The 23,104-nt window shown below is 39.9% G+C and overlaps 1 protein-coding gene across 1 annotated transcript in view; it reads left to right on the top strand.

The window, feature by feature from the left end:
• The first annotated feature begins 22,529 nt into the window (after positions 1-22,529).
• LOC149374827 (uncharacterized) overlaps positions 22,530-23,104 on the top strand; it is a 63,368-nt gene continuing 62,793 nt past the window's right edge. Inside the window, exons 1-2 of the mRNA XM_089590652.1 lie at positions 22,530-22,544; positions 22,612-23,051. Of these exons, the coding sequence (XP_089446778.1) occupies positions 22,530-22,544; positions 22,612-23,051 (455 nt within the window). The remainder of the gene's footprint in view (positions 22,545-22,611; positions 23,052-23,104) is intronic.

The following is a 23,104-nucleotide window of genomic DNA, read 5'->3' as shown; positions in this document are numbered from 1 at the left end:
TAAACGTTGCGGGTACGATGATCTGCGAGAGCCCCACGGTTAGATACCTCGGAGTGTGGGTTGATTCTCGACACATTAGGAGTACCGTGGCAAAGGTCTTGAAGGTAACAGGGGCTCTGTCGCGACTGATACCGAATATTGGTGGGCCGTGAGAGTCCAAAAGAGGGATTCTTGCGTCATTGTCGAACTTCATAATGCTGTATGTATGGTTCGGAGGTCTGGGCAGATGCACTGGTGGTGGCATGGCTTCCAAACTGTCTAACTTCGGTGCAGTGGATCGGGGCCTTGTCGGTCATCTGTGCATATTGCACAGTATCTTCGGCCCCAGTGATGGTGATCGCGAGAACCGTTCCTATAGTCCTTTTTGCGCAGAAGCACAAAGCCAAGTTTTTGGCAGGTGGGACAGAGTCCAGTGACATCATAAGTTAAGAGATCGTGCGGGGCTGGCAGCAGGAGTGGGATGATGCCACTGTGGGTAGGTGGACACACTAGTTCATACCGGTCCTGCGTCCATGGTTTGAGTGTGGCCATGGCGAGGTTAATTATTATCTAACTCACATCCTCTAAGGTCATAGACAGTTTTATGTACATCTTCACCACATGGCGTTAAGACCAACAGCTAATTGCAACTACTGTCCTAGGGTGGATGATACAGCAGAGCACACTTTATTCCAGTGCCAATGGTGGCGTTAGCAGCAGAAGCAGCTTGGAAGCCGTATCGGTGAGGTCGTCACGCCTGAAAACATCATCGGCGCTATGTTAAGGGGCATAGATGCTTGGAGGGATGTTGACGGATTCGCCCGGACAGTTCTCAGGAAGAAAAAGAGGGAGGAACTAACTCCTTGAACAAATTGTGTAAACTCGTTCTGCTCTGAGTAGTTCAACTTATGAGCAAGATAAAGCACCAAGCATTTAGTGGTGCTTGCGAAGACTGCAGCCTACAAAGAAGCGCTAAAGCGCGGGTGCCAGTCCTTAGGAACCTTGAGTCCTTTTTAGGATTCGACAGGATTAGCACCTCTAGCAACTAGTGGCAAGCTTACTACCTTATGCTGATAGAAATGATGTTCTCCATGGTAGCTCCACCCTGAAGTACTGCTACCGCGGCTCTGGGGTGAAACAAAAGCTACGCGGTATGGGGGGGAGGGAGTTTAGTGGGTATTGGTGGTCTAATAAAAAAAATTCACAGAGTTCCACACTACCGCTGTCCCTGTGGCGTGCCTCAATGCATTTTTCTCCCTTTACGGAAGAAAAAAATCACTACCACTACTACTACCATTACCACTACCACTACCCCTCCCGGGTGGGGTTTTCGCTAGTTTCTCCATACCGGGCGCTTGCCCGGGTGGCGGATACGGGCATCCTCTTGAAATATAAGGTGACGATGGGCAGCTAGGGTGGCTTTTTGTGGTGGTAGTCAGGGGCGTAGATCGGGAGGCGTGTGTGGCGTTGGCGTGAGTATCTGCAGTGGTGTGGACGGGAGAATAGTGCCCCATGTCTCCATCGGTGTGGATGCATGGGCCAGCTCTGCTTGTGCTCCTTGTTCTTCGCTTTTTGCTGCTGCCGTAGGTGGCACTCCATCCGTAAGCAGTGGTTAAAACATTCTTCTCAGATACATGCATCACACACTCTCACTAAACAAACACAGGGACACTTACGGATTGTTCTGGGTGGGTCCTTTTCCAGGCTTGGGTTGGAGGCCTGGTGGCGGGCGAAGCCGGATGATGAGGCCCAGGTAAGTCTGGGTAACCACATTTGATATGGCTGTACGCCTTATAAACAAAAAAGACGTGGTGGGCCGACTAATCTAGGCTTACTACCACTGAGGAGGCTATATGGCGGCACCTTCGTGTCTTACGCCAGTCCGTTTTGTTGGGTTGTCTGCGCGGTCGTGGGACTGTACACCTGCTGCTCGTCTCGCTGGGATGACCGTTGTAAACCAACATGTATACATACATTACACACGAACACCATTTTTAAACTTGTTACTCAACGCCAGGGCAGTCTCTGCGAGTGAGACTGAGGGAGAGTGGCGACTTCCGGCTGGCCCGAGCAAGTAGCGGTTCTCTCTGGTAACAGAGAGGGGGATGCTGCCCTGATTTAAACCCTTTCCAAATACTTTTTTCTGGAAAAAGAGGGTAGTGCTGGCCTTCACGGGTCAGTACGACACTCAAAACGATGCCAAAATAAAAAACGTCGATGCAAAACTAGTACCCCAGGCGGTAACCTCTCTGAGGGAATCCGCCGGCAGTTCCGATCTGGTGAAAGCCTGGGTGACTGTTGCAGACCGCACGGATCCGGGGGGGGGGGGCACAAAGACGTGTCTCATAGCCAACAGGGTCTGCTAAATGTTCCATGGCCTTTTCTTACAGACAAAGGAGGAAGAGGATGCCTGTCGAGTATAGGCACTAACGACACCGAGGACAGCAACGTGTCAGTATTTAGCTCAGACCCGGGAGGAGCTTGCTTCTTTAGAAGAAAGTGTTGCTATACTTAGAGTAAAGCAACAGCAAGGTGCTGATAAAGTTGAATCAGCAACAAAAGAAATTACAGAGACGCTACAAATAATTAACGATAAGTACGGCAACACAGCGAACGCTGTTAAAAATAGGCTTAAAGCCGCGCTTAAACATCTTTAAGAGGCAGAGGTGCTGAGAAAAGGCTGTCTTACTGAAGAAGATGTGTACACCAACGCTTGGAAGTCGTCATTCGAATTCCTGCAGTGGAGGAAACAAAGGCGAGATAATTTTTGACGGCATGTACAGAAAAAAACCCTGAACACTGCCCTAAAAGAAATAGAATGAAGTAAAAGAAACAGGAGCCCATTGGAAAGCCCTGAGAAACGCAAGCAGACTATGTCTTCAAAAAAATAGGAAACAGGCAGTGGCAAACAAGAAGAAATTCCCCTGAATGGCAAAACAAGCCAGAAGAAAAAAGTGGACGCCACAGCAACAGTAGTAGTGAAGATGGCTGAAGAACAGACCTTTGCAAAGGTGCTGAAGACGATGAAGGTGAACTTTGACCCCGAAAAGGCTAACGTGGCAGTCCAAAGTGTTGTCACTACAAAAAAAAGAGACATACTTATTAAGGCCAAAGGTGTAACGAATGCTACTGCATTCTCACAGCAAATTGAAAAGTCGGTAGCTGGACAAGGTACTGTCAAAATAAGCAGCAGAAAAGTGACTTTAGAGGTCCGAGACCTGGATGCCATTGTTGAGGAAGATGAGGTCAAAAAGGTTTTTGCTAGGACTTTTGGACTTAAGAGCCAGGAGCCAGAAGTAGCTCTCTTAAAGCCAAATGCCAGAGGACAAAGGCTGGCGTTGATGAAGGTGAACGAAGCATCTGCCAGACAAGTAGAAAAGGAAGGCAGGTTACGAGTTGGCTTTGTAAGCTGCCGAATTCGAAGAAGAATTGAAGTAACAAGATGTTACAAAGGCCTTGGATATGGACACGTCTAAGGCAACTGTAAGAACGAAAACAGATCCAATCTTTGCTTTCGGTGTGGAAGCTTAAACCACTGGAAGAAAGAGTGTCCAGGCCCAGAACGGTGCTTCTTTTGTAGAGCATCCGTAAGCAGCGGTTAAAACATTCTTTTCAGATACATGCATCACACACTCTTACTTAACAAACACAGGGACACTTACGGATTGTTCTGGGTTGCGTGTGGCGGGTCCTTTTCCGGGCTTGCGTTGGGGGCCCAGCGACGGGTGAAGCCGGATGATGAGGCCCGGGTAAGTCTGGGTAACCACATCTGATATGGCTGTACGCCTCATGAACAAAAAAGACGTGGTGGGCCGACTAATCTAGGCTTACTACCACTGAGGAGGCTATATGGCGGCACCTAAGTGCCTTACGCCAGCCCGTTTTGTTGGGTCGTCTGCGCGGTCTCGGTACTGTACACCTGCTGCTCGTCTCGCTGGGATAACCGTTGTGTACCAACAAATACATACATTACACACAAACACCATTCTTACACTTGTTACTCAACGACAGGGCAGTCTCCGTGGGTGGGACTGAGGGAGAGTGGCGACTTCCGGCCGGCCCGAGCAAGTAGCGGTCTTCTCTGGTGACAGAGAGGGCTGCTGTCCTGGTTTTAACTCTTTCCAAATACTTATTTCTAGAAAAAAGGGTAGTGCTGGCCTTCGCGGGTCAGTACGACACTAGAAAGATGCCACAATGAAAAACGTCAATGCAAAACAAGTACCCCAGGCGGTAACCTCTCTGAGGGAATCCGCCGGCATTTCCGATCCGGTGAAAGTTCGGGTGACTGACGCAGGCCTTACGGATTCTAGGGGGGGGGGGGCACAAAGACGTGTCTCATGGCCAACAGGGACTGCTAAATGTTTCATGGCCTTTTCTAACGGACAAAGGACGAAGAGGGAGCCTGTCGAGTATAGGCACTAACGACACCGAGGACAGCAACGTGTCAGTATTTAGCAACCAGACAAGGGAGGAGCTTGCCTCTTTTAAAGAAGATGGTGCTAAGCTTAGAGTTAAGCGACAGCAATTGGCTGATAAAGTCCAATCAGCAACGAAGGATATAACAGAGACGCTACAATCAATTAACGATAAGTACGGCAACACAGCGAACGCTGTTAAGAATGGGCTAAAAGCCGCGCTAGAACACCTTCAAGAGGCAGAGGTGCTAAGAAAAGGCTTTTTTTACGAAGAAGAAAGGTACGTTAGTGCTTGGAAGTCGTCATTTGAATCCCTGCAGTGGAGGGAACAAAGGCGAGATAATTTTTGACGGCATGTTTAGAAAAAAACCTTGAATACTGCCCTAAAGGAAAAAGAACGAAGTAAGAGATACAGGAGCCCATCGGACAGCCCTGAGAAACGCCAGCATACTATGTCTTTAAAGAAAAAGAAAACAGTTAGTGGCAAACAAGAAGAAATTTCCCTGAATGACAAAACAAGCCAGAAGAAAAAAGTAGACGCCACAACAACAGTACTAGTGAAGATGGCTGGAGGACAGACCTTTGCAACGGTGCTGAAGACGATAAAGGCGAATTTTGACCCCGATAAGACTGACGTGTCAATCCAAAGTGTTGTCACTACAGAAAAAGGAGACATACTTATTAAGGCCAAAGGTGTAGAGAATGCTACTGCATTTTCACAGCAAATTGAAAAGTCGGTAGCTGGACAAGGTACTGTCAAAATAAGCAGCAGAAAAGTGACTTTAGAGGTCCGAGACCTGGATGCCATTGTTGAGGAAGATGAGGTCAAAAAGGTTTTTGCTAGGACTTTTGGACTTAAGAGCCAGGAGCCAGAAGTAACTCTCTTAAAGCCAAATGCGAGAGGACAGAGGCTGGCTTTAATCAAGGTGGACGAAACAACTGCTAGACAAGTAGAAGAGGAAAGCAGGTTACGAGTTGGCTTCGAAAGCTGCCGAATACGAAGAAGAATTGAAGTAATAAGATGTTACAAATGCCTGGGATATGGACACGTTTCGGGCAACTGTGAGAACGAAAACAGATCTAAGCTGTGCTTCCGGTGTGGAAGCTCAAACCACCGGAAGAAAGAGTGTCCAGGCCCAGCACGGTGCTTCCTTTGCCCAACAACGGACAACAAGCACGAAGCAGGCAGCGGAAGCTGCCCTTTATTCAGAAAAGCCCTGAAAGAGGCCAGGGATAAGGCCCAAGCAGGAATTAAATAAGGCAAAAAGGACTTAAGTCGAAAGACAGGCTTATGTGGACCCACGCTGCGCTGGGTACTTTTTACCTATCAGCAAGGGAAAGCATTAAGCTTATAGTTGTGCTGGCTGAGTGGGCAGCCTGCTATGTAGCGCTAGACAAGGTGCGGGTCCTTAGGGACTTTGAGTCCTTTTCAGGACTCGAGAGCATCAGCACCTCTAGCAAATGGTGGCGAGTTAGCTCGTTAATGCTGTGAGACGTGATGGTCTTCTTGGTGGCTCCACCCTGAAGTAATGCTAACGCGGTTTCGGGGTGGATCAAAAGCCACGCGGCACGGGGGGGGGGTTTAGTGGGTATGGGTGATCTATAAAAAAAAATCCACCGAGTCATACACTATTGCTGTCCCTGCGGTGTGCCTCAATGCATTTCCCCTCCCTCCACAAAAAAAAAAAAAAAAAAAAAAAAATTACTACTACTAGTTACTATTGTACAAATTTTATAGTTCTAAATTATACACGTAACACATCGACCGGTTATTCACCCAAGCATTCAATCGAAATTTGACGCATATTGAAGAGCAGATCCGATGTGGGCAGTACTGATTTCTGAGTGGCTAAACTAGAACAGCTCTAGCTAATTAGGTTTTCGGCTATTGTCTTGTCTCTAAGATTTTTTCAAGCAAATTTTCCTGCGTCGTTTCTGAGCCAGCATGTGACCGAGGTCTACTACTCCCTATTAAAATGCCCAGAGGCCCCGAAAACAATCACTTAATAGTCACTTCTCGAACGGTGGATTAAGTAGTAAGAGTCCATTTCTGCTACTTCCCAGTCTACTGCAAAATGAGGACAAAGTTTTTGTTTTTACGCTCGAATGGTTGACTGGGTAGCTAGAGTCCACCTCTGCTATCATTTGGTCGTCTACGAGCGTGGTTTAAATCTCGATTTTTGACATCTTGCACTGGTTCGACGAGTGTGCAGTTATTTTTTTTTCAAAAATTAAATAAAAGTAAGTGTTTAAAATTTATTGGATTTTTCTAACTTCTTTTTCTTCTTTTTTTACGACGCAGGCATGAAGTCAAAGGTGCACATCATTACTCGTGACAGTATTAGTACCCTATGAAATCCCAAAAAGAAATAAGTAAAATTTAAAACAGCCACCATAACTCGTGACGGTATTAGTGGCTTCTAGACCGGTCGTGAATTAAACTACAATTTGCCCCTTTACATAATTTCTAGAATAATAAGTTTACTCGTGGTGGTACTGGTAGTTTCTTAATCGCAAACGAAATATCTTCAATACGCCAGTCTGGGTAATATTGACAACCTATGCGCGCCACGAGTGAATACATCAGGATACAGCATGACAACCGCTTCGAGTCATTGCAGCTTGATTCCTTTTGCTGCACAACATTCGTACCCCCTTTTCCAATACCCTACCACGTAATTTAACTGTCCTCTAGCCCCAAAACCCATCTACAGGCTCAGTGTGAGTCCCGAGTTATTAAGCGCAATCTTAGACTCGAAGAATTCGTCGCACCAACGTAGTACCCGCAATGCTCTCATTTTTAAACATGTATATAGAGTTACGCATAATAAAATACATTTAATATATTATGCATCTATACGTTTACATATAAAACTTAATTTACATATTCATATACATGTAGGGATCGAGAGGTCATCTACAAGGGAAAGAAAAAGGTAATTCGTCATAAGAGTACGCCAGAACTCATCAGTAAGGCCGATGACGTGCTCCCTGACTTAGACACGAGAGATGTGAGCTTAGACAGACTCGATCGCTATCGCACTTATATAGTAATCGAGCGGGTATTTCGCCGCTGGACGGGAGAGAATTATTAGGGGTTTGGCTACCTGGCAAGTAGAGCCTGACACGCGAGAGAAGTGAGCCGCTACATACATATATGTATCAGTTAGTTATATCTACATTTAAATGTAAAGATAGAATTACAAAATTTGAAGGTTGGATTCAATGCAATCTTCAGCTTGTCTGATGATTTTAATATGGATTGACACTAAATTTATTATTACTCAATTACGTTCATAAACTTAATTATTAAGGACAATCATTTAAACTATAACCTTGTGCAGTGACTTTTAATTCTCATGATGGTAGCACACATTACATTGTATCAAATACATTGAGTAAAGCCTAAAAGACGGCCTATGGAATCTTTTGGTCTGAAGTCAATAGTATAACTACACGTTATTATGCTGTGAAGAGTATTATTGTTTGATTTGATACTATTAGTTACATTGTCGGGTTGTAATACGTCGATCAAAAATGACTCAATATCTTAAATTTCATAGCTGCTGGTTGGAAAAACAACTACTTGATCGTCTACGTAAAACTTATTATTACCTTCATCGATATTTGGAATTGAATTAAAAGTTATGAGTTCTACTAGACGAAAATCGTAGTTATGTGATGGTGACAATTCGATAGGTGGAAAATATTGTGCTTCGGGAATATATGATGTTCTTGATAAATTTAATGTTAATGAATCTTTCATGACAGTTTGTCAATGACTAATGTTACTTTAACATTGAAAGACATTTGTATAGGCTGATATTGGAGTTTTTTAAAAAGAAAGCTTCAGCAAAGATGACCACAGTTGTATGTACCAAAATCTTGAAATCTTTTATAATTATATTTTGTATAATTAACACCAAGATATACCAGTGAGTACCAGGACCATCATTATCATCGAGATTAACTGTTGCCGATTCGGAGAAACGTGGCTCATCAGCTAACAAAGCATTTCTCATAAAATTCCACGGAAATGCGGTATTTTCAAAAACTTTTCATACTTGATGAAATCACAGTCTGTGAGAGTTCGGTGAGGCAGTTTTACGTAAAAATTTTTTTTTCCGTCTTCTAAGCCTTTTTTAGATTTTAGACGTAGACCCAAGCCGTTATTATATGGTTTTAAAAATAGCCCCTTTCTAAGTTAGAGTGCTTCCATTTCTTCATTGTGCTTCTCACGCTCCTTTAGCTGTTTTTAAGCACCTATAGGATCATTGATAGCCTTGACAACTCCAGTTACACCATTAGTGATAGCGCCCACAATACTCTAGCCAGCAAATGCAGGGCTAATGTACAATAAATATCCTCTAGTTTTTTGTGGGATGGGCAATACTTGAGGCATTACAATATTTTTCTTTGCCACCAGCTTTATTCACAGCATCCTACGCTCCCTTTACAGCTGAACTTATAAAATTTCGAGCACTACTACTAGGAACCATAGACTTTGAGGCACTTTAAATCAAACTTTTTGAAGGACTCTTCTTTGGCTTTATTTTTTTCTTACTCACTTTACTGGAATTCGTACTGTGGAATGATTCCATGCCGGGCTTGGATTTTAATTTTATGGCGCTAGTAATGGTAAAAGCAGCAGCTTTTTCCCTTAAACTGGCATCCATGGCTTTGAATCTTTTGTGACAAGGGATTTTTCAGCCAATTAACAGCCACCCGGATCCTGTCACAAAAACTCTCTTACATGCGTCACTAACCGAATCCCTACCACTGGATTCTTCTCCTCTTGGAGTTCTGCCACAGGTGTCCGGCTCCAGAACGCGAGACACTCCTAAGCGGAAACTAGAAAAGAGAAAATGGGGGCACTCATTACCAATAAACACGATTACTTGATAACGTTCTTAGCGTGCTCATGCTATTTATTTGTCCTCTTCACACTCTTAAATATTATAAACTTTTTCTCTCTCTTTCTCTTTTCTATAAATTTGAGCATTAATAAATGGTGCCTTCAAGGTCACTATGCCACTCGAGCTATGTGTTCTGGTCGTCCTCACTGTCAAACTTCCCCTTGGCTCGGCTGTCGGAGGCCTGCACCTACCTACTTTACATACATACGCATATACCCAGGCGCACCATGGCATGCACATCTCGTAACAATTACCATCTTTATTCGAGTCACTAACATGAAAAATCTCGCTTAGACTCACGCGTTTCTAACATTCACACTATCCTCACATATACTTACACCCTCGTTCACTCGGATCATCCGGATACCTCTATGCTCGTACCTGACTCTAGTATACTATGCCCCGTACCTTTATAATATTCTTCCGATCCCGCTGCACTACCTGGGGCTTGTCCTAGTCTCGGCGGTGGCTTGGTCATACCGCTAGCTTCCGGTGATTTCCCTTTGCGGCAGCTATCTTCTCATTTTATTGGATACTTTCTTTTTATAGTTCTCTCTCTTTCTCTATTCTCTTCTACATCACCTGTTACCTTCTCTGTAATTCTCGACTCTGATCTCTACGCTCTGCTCTCTCTGATGCCTCGTACCCTACTGACTGCACTATGCAGGAAGTCTACATAGGTGCATACGCCTCTCCTTTTGCATCTCACAACTTCCAACGCTCCTAAGAACCAACAAATCGTTAGAAATTTCCGAAACTAAGTCCTCGACGCAACAAACTGGCTCTTGATTTGTTCTCAACGCGTCACGAGCTTATTCATCTCCATTCTCTCTCTTACACATACACTCACTCAACTATACCTCCCATACATTAAACTTTTCTCATTGCCTTCGGTCCTTCTTCCTCCTCTTGACTCCCAGTCTGCGGCACCAGAAACACATATTAAATAATGTGTCTAAAATATATATGTATAGCAAATATATACATTATTAAAAGACTCGGTAGTGGCTGATGACTTGCCCAAAATATAGGTATATAGTGATGTGATAGCTTAAGCTATCATATTACAACCTCCTCTGCTAGGCTAGACATTCCCACGAATGTCCAAAGCCGTACATCATCGACGACCAGCTTATTTTAGAACGAAAAGACGCTTACCTGGAGTCTCTTCAGTGATGATTCCTTGTCTTTCCTGCTATGGATCCCTTGGTTTCCTGAAATAATAATTATCAGTCCGGCCCAGGGTTTCCCCTATTTAATATTTCTTTTTCCCCTAACTGGTCCTAGTTCGTAAAAATAAAAATAACTTCTTTTCCTCTGGCCTTTAACTTTTCTCCTTTGTTAACTCTACCCCTTTGTCTCTTGATCTTTTCTTTCTCTCTTGATCTTCTCTTTCTCTACCTCTATCTGGCTCTCATCCTATCCTCGTGGCCATTTCCTCATCTGTGGATATAGTTTGACTCCCCCTTATCTGCAAAACAAAACAAAACGAAGCCAGTGGAATTTTTTCCTAAGATACCCTACTATACACATGCACCCTTATTCTAGTTGTTTTCCCTTATACTTTATTTTAAAACTAGAGCGTCGGTGACTTAGTTTTTTTACGCTTGCCTACTTCCCACCCACTTATTGGCGGATTATATATTTTTAGTACCAGTGCTTTTGACAAATAACGTACCTTCTGACGAATTCCCCGTACCCTTAAATGGATGCCACTCTCCCTCAAAGACTCAAAATAACCCCCAGTTTAATCGTAGATCTAAATCAAACGTCTCTTGAAAATCTCTCCCGAACGTGATATCTTCATTAGTCTCGTTAACAGCTTTAACCAGTATCTCTCTCTTGTAGCCATCGATTTCACAACAGATTTTCAAAGTGCCCAATACTTTCGAGGAAGTATTGTTGACCCCAACAATTAGTGTGTTAGTTGCCTTCAATTTGTCTTTAAATCGTTCCGCTAACTTGGGTCTGATATAATCAAAGACTGAGCTTCGGTATCTATAAGTGCACCATACTCTTGTCCTCTTAGCATTACCGAAAGATACGGTTAATTCTCACTATTTGCACTCAAAATATTCTCATACCAGTCTTCTCCTATAAGCCCTCCTCTATTTATCATTTTATGTCCTGAATGGTGTACGCCTGTTAACTCAAACAAACTAGAAGCTCCTAACTTAAAGATATCTGGTACTTCTTTCAACCTCTCCTTTTGGTCTTGTCTCGATTCTATTTTCCTCTAACTCTAGCCTTGGACAGAATGCGAGGGTTGAAGAAGTTAAGTCGTTTAATTTTGGCCCACGCGCGCCCTGTTTCCCATCGTCTTCCGGCAGAACTCACATTTGGGGCAGGACGAGAATACTACTCCCTGGGTACCACAAATCTGACACTCCACTGTTGGCTTAGGGTTTTGATCTGCTGGGGGTCTCCTCAGCTGGCAATTTCGTGCCAGGTGCCCTTTACTCCCACATGCGTAACAACGCGTACCTCCGAGCTTTACGCTGAACGATGACCAACAGACTGGCAGGTATAACACGTGGTATAAAATCCACTTCCTTCTCTAGTTTTATCTTGGCTGACCGTTCGCTTAAATATAGTCCCCTGTTGGGTCCCGTTAGGGGTTGGAACCACCGGCTGACCCCCCTTCTTGACGTTGGTTAGAGATTTTAAGGCTGACTATTGCAAGGCATAGTCTTCTAATACTGGGCCCACTGTGGAGGGTTCGAAGCTTGAGCAAATCTGGTGATCAACTCCAGAGGTAGGTTAAGGAACGGAGACCCGTTCCCTTGCTTGCTCATGGTCTCTTCTTTACTCTCACCACCTCCACTGTTCTGTTTATTAACTTTCTTGCCACTTTTATTTCCCTTGTTTCCCGCATTTTTGCTTAACGCATTTTCTTCCTTTGACCCCTCTCCTTCACTCGCGTCGGTCACGCTCGCAATCTTAGCCTTGACCACCGGAACTCCGGAAAATCTTGCCTCAGTCACGTGCATCTTGTCCGCTTGTGGTGGTGTAACATAACGGTTCTCCCACTCCTTCTGCCTCTCCTGCTACAAACCATAAGACTAAATATCATCAAGACTCATGACTAACTTGTCGGACATGGCCTGGTGATACTCGGGCAGCGGATTCCGTCGCGCCCGTTCTACCACGGATCTTATAGAGGGTGGAACTGTGAACCATGAAACGATTTATTTGAATTTTGACAGATACATCGCGATTTTTTTGGTCTTGGCTTGTGTGCACCGACGCAAGTCATCCTAGATCTTCCTTATCATACTCTCTAATGTATTGTCTCCTAAACGACACTTTAATTTTATCCCGATATTTTAACTCTCCTATTATCGTACGAAACCAACGACTCGCGCCCTTGGACAAAACGCATGGTAGTCCGCACAAGAGTTTGTGGTCACTGAATTCTGCACTACCCGGACAGTCCTCCAACTGCTCCAAAAAGTCTTCCACGTCTTCCCCCTTATCTTTTCCTGAAAACTTTACTCCCCAGCCTTTCAGAAGTTTAACCATCTGGAACCAGAGACTGTTCGCCCAGTATCCTTTGAAGGGGCTACTTCGTGAGCGCTGAACCTCCTAGACCCTAGAGCTCGGCCTGAACTGCACCTGATCTTTCGGTTGTCGCTCGTTACCTCTTACTCCCTGGCAATCATCATGTCTCTTCTCAGGGGAGCCTACTAGTCTCCACTGGTAAGAATGTAATTCTGGCCAAGATTTCGTCTTTTGATAGCCCGAGTGACCACCTCCCATAACGGTGAGGTTACCGCCAAAGTTAATCTCTGACTTACGGAAGCGCCTAAGTGTCACCTATCCAACTACCACGAAGCTAGCTACGTGGGTTGATTTGCGTAGCTAGCTACTAGTACCCGTTACTCAACTTAACATTAGTACCCGTAAAAGCCTGTCTTTTACGATGGCTTCAGCTCCTTTGGCACTAAATCCCCTCAAAATAAGTTTCCTCGTGACAATCTCTCATGGCATTGTCGTGATACACATCATATACTGTTTGTGTATCGTCGATTCCCCGGAATTGTCGCCGACGACGGTCTCAACTTAACACACAATAGAACAAATATCATAAGAAATTTTCATAAATACATATGTTCTTTAAATAAAATGTTTTTTATGGTAGTATATAAGAAAAATAAGATTTATAATCACTTATTTATATTCCAGATCCGTCCAGTACTCTCAATTCAGTCGCACCTTCACTCAAACGCTGAAAAACTCTTAGGCCCTGGGAGTCCCTTCCTAATTCTGTGACTCACTTCCCCACTTAGGGATGCCGTTTGTGACAAAGGATTTTTCAGCCGATAAACAGCCACCCGGATCCTTTTCTCTCACATGCGTCACTTACCAAGTCCTTATCACTGGATTCTTTTCCTCCAGGAAGTCTGTCACAGGTGTCCGGCTTCGGAACGCCAAACACTCCTAAATTAAAACTAGAAAAGGGAAAACAAGGGCACTAATTACGAATAAAAACGATCACTTGATAACGTTCTCAACGTGCTCACGCTATTTAGTTATCCTCTACACACTCTCAAATATCACACACTTTTTCTCTCTCTCTCTCTCTTCTCTATAAATATAAGCATTAATACACGGTGCCTTCAAGGTCAATATTCCACTTGAAGTATGTGTTCTGATCATCTTTATTGTCGAACTTCCCCTCGGCTCTCATTGCTATCGAGATCAATATATTCTTTAAGCCACGTAATTTGCCAGAACTTTAAGGCTCGATAAATTTTTGTCAGTTGTAAACCATGATTTGTGGCTTGCTGTAGGGCCTTACTATAAAAATTCAACTTAGGCTGCTTCAAACTTAGAGCTGCAATGTGTTCGGAGCAAAATGGCCAATCTTTATGAAAATCGTGGAGCTCCTCTGGATACACCAAATTCACTTCTAAAATATATCCGTAAGCACTTTCGTTGCCAATATTATCAAAATCATGAGGCTGTTGATCAATATTTTCGATTCAATGAGATCTATGATAACAAAGTTTTTGAGTTATTGCCCAACCATACAAATTTTTTACATCAAAATATGCTATATATCTTTCAGTTTCATTTATTTAATAATTTTCCGTATAGTGATTATTAGCTTCTGCATATTTGTTATAGCACTGGCTTATTCCACCTCGTATGCCTTTTTCAATGATCATAAATATATCTATATCAGTGATGAGTTCTAGTGAAATATGTAAAAAATTTTTGATTAATAACTAAAACACAATTAACATGTTTTCAAATACTCCTGTTAATAATAGTGCATCAGTTTTTAGGTAAAGATCTGAATACTGTCTAACAGTTATAATATCAAAAGTTTTCCATAGTGATTGAGCATGTGCACAATCTTTACTACTTATATGCGCATTATATAATTGACTGTAAAAATCATCTTTAGATGGGAGCGATGTTTCTTCAATTTTTTCCAATGATACTACATAATTGTACGGAAATACACCCTTCCTCTTTAGCATATTAATTTGCTCGAAACAGTATTTACAGTTTTGACTGAAAACCTTTTCTACAGTGTCATATTGCTCGAAGGAAGATCCCAACTTATCAAGCAACGATGGCAAAAATCTGTACGAGTCAATGAAGTGTAAGTTTATACTTGTCCCTTTAACGTATTTCATGAAAAAAATGTATTTTTCTTTCGTTTAAGGTATAACTTGTACTCTTCCGGGAAAACCAGTTACAAGTTCTTGTATAAATAAGTGGGCATCATAATTTCTGAGATTATGGAAAACTATTGGCACTGCTCGTGAGTGTTATGTACAATAGCATATAGCTATGCGTGCGTGCGCCTCCACTGGCATGGGCTCAAAAGGATACGGGAATAAGGTATAAGAAGGGAAACGAAGCAACAGAGTGAAGGGACGATTAGCTAGAGACGCGAGAGCAAAAGGATCAGGTCCGCGAGACTAGAATACACACACCACTTCCCTGACATATAAGTAGTTCTAATAAAACATAAGTTAAAAACAAGTCATGCTTTAATTTATTCCCACACCGAAAAACCTACGTAATAACTGGTGTCAGAAGTGGGACACAGACAAAATTTTTTTTTACGGTCTGTCGCGTTCGTGGAAATCACTTAGTCTCGCAAACAAAAAGAAAATTTTTTTTTTTTAATGAATCAACGTAATAAAATAAATAAAAGAACAAGAATATATCACCTATCGCAAAGTGAAAAAAAGCATCAAAAGTGCCAGACGAAAAATTCAGTGGTCCAACTGTCACAATAAAAGGAATCTAGAGAAAGCGTTACAAGAAAGAGAGAGATAAATAATATAAAAATTTATCAACACTGCTACCAGATCAGTACAGCAATAAGAAAAGAGACTGCATATTAAACCAGTGGACCAATATACCCAAAGACTAGAAGCAACTACTAATTACTAAAGCCAGGGTAATACGGAAAAAAAAGCGAACATGGTACACCGAGCCCAGACAGCAGCCATACATGGGAGACCGGATATATCACTCAAAAGTAGGAAACAACGGGAAAAGCGAAGGCAGGTCAACTTACTTGAGGATTAAAGGCCAACCCATGGATACACACAGGATCATCATTATACTGACCATCGGGATAGAAACCTGGTAAGTAAAATTTCATTGTTCTTATATACAATACTCATGACCCCCGAGGGAAATACGTGCCCAGAAAGATAATTGCATGCTAAAACATATACCTGATATACAACCGACAAACACCGCATACAAATTAAAAAAAAATTAATTATTACATGAAAAAAGTGAATAACCGAAAGCAAAAACAGAAAAAGACGATTGACTAACGCTAATTAGGAGTGCGCATATCTATCAGGCTAACACAAAATACACAACAACGACAGTGTCTTGCGATTAAAAAAAGAAAAAATGTGTATATATATACTAGTGGGGCTGACGCCCCCCTGCGCGCTCCCCGCACCAACCCCCCACTAACAGATTGAGTTGACAAAATAACAACATTACTTGTGTAATTATCAATGCAGACTGAGAATGAGTTCACAACAGCAGAATACGCGGCTCACTAAGAAGTTGATAAAACAAATGATAACATAAGTATTAATTTTCCAATACAATTTTTAAATAATATCAGAGAAGGTCTTTCACCACACCAATTAGAATTAAAAATAAATGAAATAATAATGTTAATAATAAATTTAAGTTTATCAGATAGTCTTTATAATGGCACCAGTTAAAAATAACAAAATTATTTCAGTATAACACGGAAGTAGAAATAATAATGGGAGGAAAAAAAAGAAAGTAAAGTTTGTATTCCTAGAATAACATCGAATACTGTCACCTCATCATCATTACCTTTTGTCTTGTATAGAAAACAGTTTCCCTTTGTATAAGCATTTTCTATGACTATCAACAAATCACAAGAACAGAGTTTTGATTCCTTAGGATTGTACATTAAAAAACTTTCATTCTCTCACGGACAGTTGTACAATGCTTTATCGAGATGTAAGAATCCAAAAAGAATTTTTATTCGAATTGAGTCCAAGAATACATCAGAACTTGAAAATATTGTTTAGAAAGAAATTTTTCAGTAATTCAAAAATATGTAACTTTTAAGATCGTCACGTTTAAACAGACATTTGTTAATTCATAAGAACCACGAAAAAAAAATATGTGAAAAATGTGGAAAGGGTTTTAAAAGAACAGATGGGTTAAAACGACTGATGAAATGTCACAACATTAAATTAACAGGATTAATTATTGTTTCAAAAGCTAAATTGTGTTCGTCTATTTAATTATACCTGCTCCTGAATTCTGTGTTTTTGTAAATAAAGTCCTCAGTTAATCAAGAATTTTATATTTGAGTAAAGTATACATGGACCAGAAAGAGATTCTAAATGTACAGGTTCTATCAAGTTAAACGAATAATGGTATTTCAGAGGCATATAGTGAGTAAGGGGGAGAGAATAGACAGAGTGGGACCTATGATCAGTGACTTGAAAAACCCTAAAAACGAGGTATGACTTGGGTACTAAATTACATATATTTTTTAACATTTCAGATGGTAAAATATTCTACGAGTAAGTATTTTTTTGGGGGGAGGTGGAGGGGGAGCGAGGGGAGCTGAGGGAGAGATGAGGAAGAGCTAAGGGGGAGCTGAGGCACAATGGGGGGAGCAGGGGGGCGGTTACTCAAATATAATTTAATTTAAAATGACGTAAAAACAAGCACATAATTATGTGAATCGAGGGGGAGCTGAGGTAAAGTGGGGGGGAGCGGAGGGGGCTGTGACTCACTTTTGTCAATACAACTATACAATATAGGGGTACATATATATATACTTTCGTAATCCTATGAATAGAAATAGCGGTGACAAGAACTCATGATTTGTCAGTAGTAAGGCTGTACAGAATCGAAGCAGCCTGGTGCTCAGCTTTTCCGATTTTCGAATGTAATAATACAAAAAGAGCGTCACGATGTATGGATTACACTCTAAGTTATGTTGCAAACATTTAATTATGAAGTTTTAGGATAAGTGGAGGAATGTAAAAATTGAGTCTATAAAATTTAATGGCTTTTTTACTATAAGTAATAGGAAGAACGTTGTAAAAGAAGTATAATAAAAACTTTTTTCGGACTACATTAAATAAATGGTGTATTTTATTAGTCATTTTCGACATTAAGTACAATACTAAAAAAATGCGATTATGCATTTTTATTAATTTTTTAAATCTTAACACTTAGTACATTACACTGGAATACTAAACTCGTAGAATGTGTCCTTCAGTAATCGTATTTTGACTAAATATCTATATAAAGCATCGAATTATATAAATTTTTTTTATAACGCTTCTTCTTTTAAAATTAGGTTATTGGACAATGTTTTTGGGTGCAAAAAGTTATAAGAAAATATTTTCCTAAGTAGTTTGATAAAAAAAGTGCATGTTATGAACATCGGGTTAAAGCTTTAAAAATTTTGTTGAGGTTAAAAGTATTTAAAATGACTATAGATAACAACCGGTAACACAGAGCAGAAGCTAAAAAAAACATTAAAACTAATAATCGTGAAATGCTTATCGTGAGAAACTTTTGGTCAATAAAAGATTTGGTACTTAGATTTGTTTTCATAATAATAATAATGAGTAAAATACCAATTGTCTTCGTAAATCGTGTAAGAAAAAACAAAAAATAAAAAAAAATAAATAAATAAAACAAGAAATAAAAAAAAAAAAAAAAAAAAAAAAAAAAAAAAGTAAAAGAAACAAACCAGGGGGTAAAAATGGGTTATGGGACCCACAGTAAAAACAAAGTTCTTTAAACATCAGATGAGTATAAAGACACACAACTTCTCAGATAACAAGGGGGTCTCGAGATGCATAGAAAGAACGAAGCTCTATGAAAATTAGTACTGCATTTATGTAGTTCACGAAAACAAAAACTTGAAGAACGAATAAAAAAAATTTTTAAAATTGAGTTCAGTTCTCATGATAGTTGAACTTCGTGAGTACGTCATGCATAAATACAGAACTTACGAAGTTTAACTATCGTGTGTAATGAACTAAATTTTTTTTATTTTTTTTATTCGTTCGTAAGTTTTTGTTTTAGTGAACTACATGAATGCAGTACTAATTTTCATAGAGCTTCGTTCTTTCTATGGGTCTCGCGACCCCCTTGTTACTTCAGTAATTGTGTGTCTTTATACTCATCTGATGTTTGAAGAACTTCGTTCTTACCGGGGGTCCCATGACCCATTCATACCCCTTGGTTTGTTTCTTTTAATTTTTTTTTTTTTCATTTCTTGTTTTGTTTATTCATTTATTTTTTTTATTTCTTGTTTTTTCATATTTAATTTAATTTCTTTTTTTGTCATATTTTATTTCGTTGGTTTTTTATATTTAATTCATATTTCATTTTGTTTTATTTTATTATTTTTTAATATTTCATTTTATTACTTTTAAAAAAATTTTTTTTTATTTCCTTTTCTTCATTTCTTTCTGTATTTTTCCATTTAATCTTCTTTTTTGTAGGCCATTTTTTATTTGGTTTTTTTTTTTTTTTTTTATTCCATTGTAATTTTTCATGTGTTTTTATCTTCATTTCTTGTTGTTTGTCCTACCTAATCCTTTTTTGTGACGTTTGGAAAATGTTATATCGCCTTTACAAGTTTTACAAATTAAAATGTCTTGTAGTCTTAGAAAGAGTAAGAAATTCACTATGACGTAATGCAACAATGGATCAACGTTCACTTCAAATGCATGATTATTTTTCTTAATTTTTTCAGCAGATGCACTAACCACACTTTTATCACGCTCACTCGTTAATCGATTGCCACAAAAAATTTTTTTTTTTGTCGATCAGCTCTTGAATTGCCGAATTTTGTACTTTTTTTTATCCATTTCATGAATTTTTTTTCCAACTTATATAAATGAATAACTGTTTTTACAATTAAATTAAAAGAAAGCAATACTATCAGTGCTTTAAAATATCGTTGAAAATACTCGTGAGATATATAAATACAGAAAGAAGCGGGAATGAGCATACCAAAACCAAGTATATATATATACCTCTCCGATCGCGAGCTGTCAGAGTCACACTTGCGCGCGCACCAAGAGTACACGCTATAGGAACATTTTTAGAGCGCACAAGTTGATATAAACTATTGTACGATGTTACTAGTAGTATACTAAATGCAAAACCGGTGTTTTTGGAAAATTGATTTCTTCATCGATTTAGACTAAAGATGCCCCCTTACTGCATTTCGTTTTATTCAATTTTTTAAAATTTTATTTCCTGTATTTTTATTTAATTTCCTTTTTCATTGTTTCTTTGTTGCATTTCATTTTTCAATGTCTTTTCGGATTTCATTCCCTTTTTTTGATTTCTTTTTTTTGTCATTTTTCATATTATTTTCCATTTTATTTTTCTCATCATTTCATATTTATTTATTTCATGTTTTTTTCACTGAATTTCTTCATTTTGATTTAATTATTTTTATTTTATTTTTATTTTTAATTGTTTATCATGGCATTTTGTTTAAATCTTTTTTATTTAATTTATGTACATAAATTTTTTCCAAATAATTTTTTTATATTTATATAGTTATAAGACATTGTAAAATAATTTGTTTGTCGAATTCGAAATAAGCGCCTTTAAAAACCATGGATACGTTCTGCAACTCTACTGTATATGTTGATTTTAATAATTTATTTATAACAGTAATTATTAGAATTATTACAATGCCAAAAAAATATCAGGTTTAAAAAAAATCGGTCGGTATTTTATGCATCAAACGCGCCTTATTCGATTTGATCTACAGAACTATATTTATGCAAATTAAATTTTTTGTTTTTCTAAATGAATTTTTCAAATTTATTATTTAGAAAATTCATAAATAATTTATCATTAATTAAATGTATTATCAGTAAATGCATATGGAAATAAATAGTTACGAACTATACGATAAGTACAAGAAACCGAGTTCCTATTGGTTAGCAGATATATGGTGGGGTGAAGGGAAGTTGTAGGGAACTGTTAGTGAGGGGGACGGGGTAAGGGGGGAAACTTGAGAGAAAGAGACTTCTGGTAAGCCACTTCTGTTTTATCAAATCTGTCGGTTTTAAAATTCCAGCCCCCCGAGTATGCGACATAAAGGACTTTGTTCTAAAAAGCAAGCATAAAATATAATTCCGTACGAGTCTACTCATTTTATAAATATCTAACTTTGTAACATCATCGCATGTTTGTGAAAGCTCTTACATTTTTGTGTTCCATATTGTAATTACAACTGTCTTATGTATTGTAATAAGTGTATGAGCGATTTTGTTACATTTATTTTATATTTATTATTTGTTTATTATTATTTCAAAAAGAATAGTTAAAGAAGCGGCCACACGAATAAGAGCACACTGAGGCGATACATGAGAGAAAAAGGAGAAAAACAATAAGGGGCAGCTCTTTGAAAGAGTGCGCCTAATTATACATAACTAAGCATTTGTGTATAAAATGCATTAGCGCTCCCTCGCTATAGTGCCTCACAGTGGCACGAAAAGAGGACGAGCCAGGCAGTCTGCACAGCGCAACGAGAGGATCCACATCCCTTCTCGTTGTCTTACTTTTCAAAAAAGACACGTGCACGTGCCCGGTAACAAGTATTGACCTCTCCGGATATTAATATATTTGGCTGTTGTTGCCGTTGATATTTTATTCATATTTAAGTACTGGTTAGAAGTATTGAGCTCACCAGATACTTTAGTTCATAACAACTTCATATATTAACAAAGGCGGACGCGCCTATAAAATATCCTTGGAATCGTGTGTGCTGTTTGAATATTAATTTCATACTAGTTTATAAGAATCTGCGTATCGCGATAAAAGAAAGCCTATAAATTTTTGTCATATTTGTAACGGATTTTCATCGTTTTATTTAATAAACTGTGTTCTATCTGCTATTGTACCTTGCTTATAAAAAGCCTTTAAACAAGAAAAAGACGATCAAGTGGCCTAACAACGAGGCTTGACCTTAAGGAACAGTCTTTTCGCCCGTCCATTTTGGTGCCATGACTAGGATTGAACATCATTTGCTGGGACATTGTCGTCGTCGCCTCACCCCGCAACAACCACCCTACCCATCCACCAGCTGAAGGCCAGAGGCGTTGAAAAATTCCAAGCTAAGTCCATTTTATTTTTTATGCCATCTATGCTTCGGGTGGTTTGATTTCGTTGTGCATATGCGGTGTGTTTTTTTTTTTTTTTTTTTTTTTCCGATTTCCGAGAGGAGTAGGCCGAGTGTCGTGGGAGAGACATGTCACAACGCGTCAGAGGGGAAGAGAGCGCCCACTTGTTTACGTGCGGCACGCGCGCAGGCATTAGCAAGCTCGTGCAAACGTTGCCTTTGTTCACATTGCATTTCTCGAGTAAGAGCGCTATATTTAGAAAGGGCATATATATTCTAAGTTCTTTTTCCTTTGCTGGAGTGGATCTTTCCCTCTCGATCTCTCTCTTTACTCGCTCGCATAGAGGCATAACGACTATATCAAGGGATTTTCTCATTTAATACCTGTACATTTTATTTATATATGATAACGCCAAGCATTTTTGCTTTGCGAGTTCACGAGTGAGTGGCTGGAAGATCGGATGAAAAAATCCCTATAATTTAGTACATATAAAAACAAAATTTTTATTACGTGTTCGCGTCGGGATTGAGAACAACTTGGCTACGGGGGACTGCATAGTCGAAATGGTGACGCCCACGGTGCGTAATAAAATCAAGCTTATAACACAAAAGCGAGCATTACTTAAAGCGGAAATTTCGTTCATAGAAGGCCTCATTACGGGTGAGGAGGCAGATCCCGGCCGAGCTGGGATCTGTGCGTGCTCGCATAAAAAGATTAAAAAAGCTGTTTGCGGCATACCAGGATATGCATGACGAGCTCTGTACTCTCATCGAGAAGGACGATGCTGCGCACACCGATTTTAGTGACACGCAAACTCGGTATTATAATCTAATGGGCAAGTACCCGAATTTTTTCCCAGATCCGGTGAACAAAGCGCTCAATTATACGATAGTACACGAGAAGCCTTGTGGTGTAAAGTTGCCAATCGCGGATCTGCCTAAATTTGACGGCGATATGATGGGTTGGCACACATTCAAAAACACGTTCGAGGCGTTGGTCGACGAAGCCGATATTAGCGATTTGCAGAAATTTATGCATTTGCGTTCATGTCTAACCAAAGAAGCTTTGAAAAAACTTTCTCTCGTGCGGGTAAGGGAGGAGCAGTAGAAGACGGCGTGGCATATGCTACGTGACACCT

The sequence above is a fragment of the Copidosoma floridanum genome, unplaced genomic scaffold, assembly GCF_036245765.1.
Source record: "Copidosoma floridanum isolate Cflo_tuat_1 unplaced genomic scaffold, Cflo_Japanese_pri ptg000013l, whole genome shotgun sequence".
Classification (NCBI taxonomy): Eukaryota; Metazoa; Arthropoda; class Insecta; order Hymenoptera; family Encyrtidae; genus Copidosoma; species Copidosoma floridanum.
The sequence above is the reverse complement of the archived record's forward strand: the minus strand, read 5'-3'. Positions and strand labels throughout refer to the sequence as shown.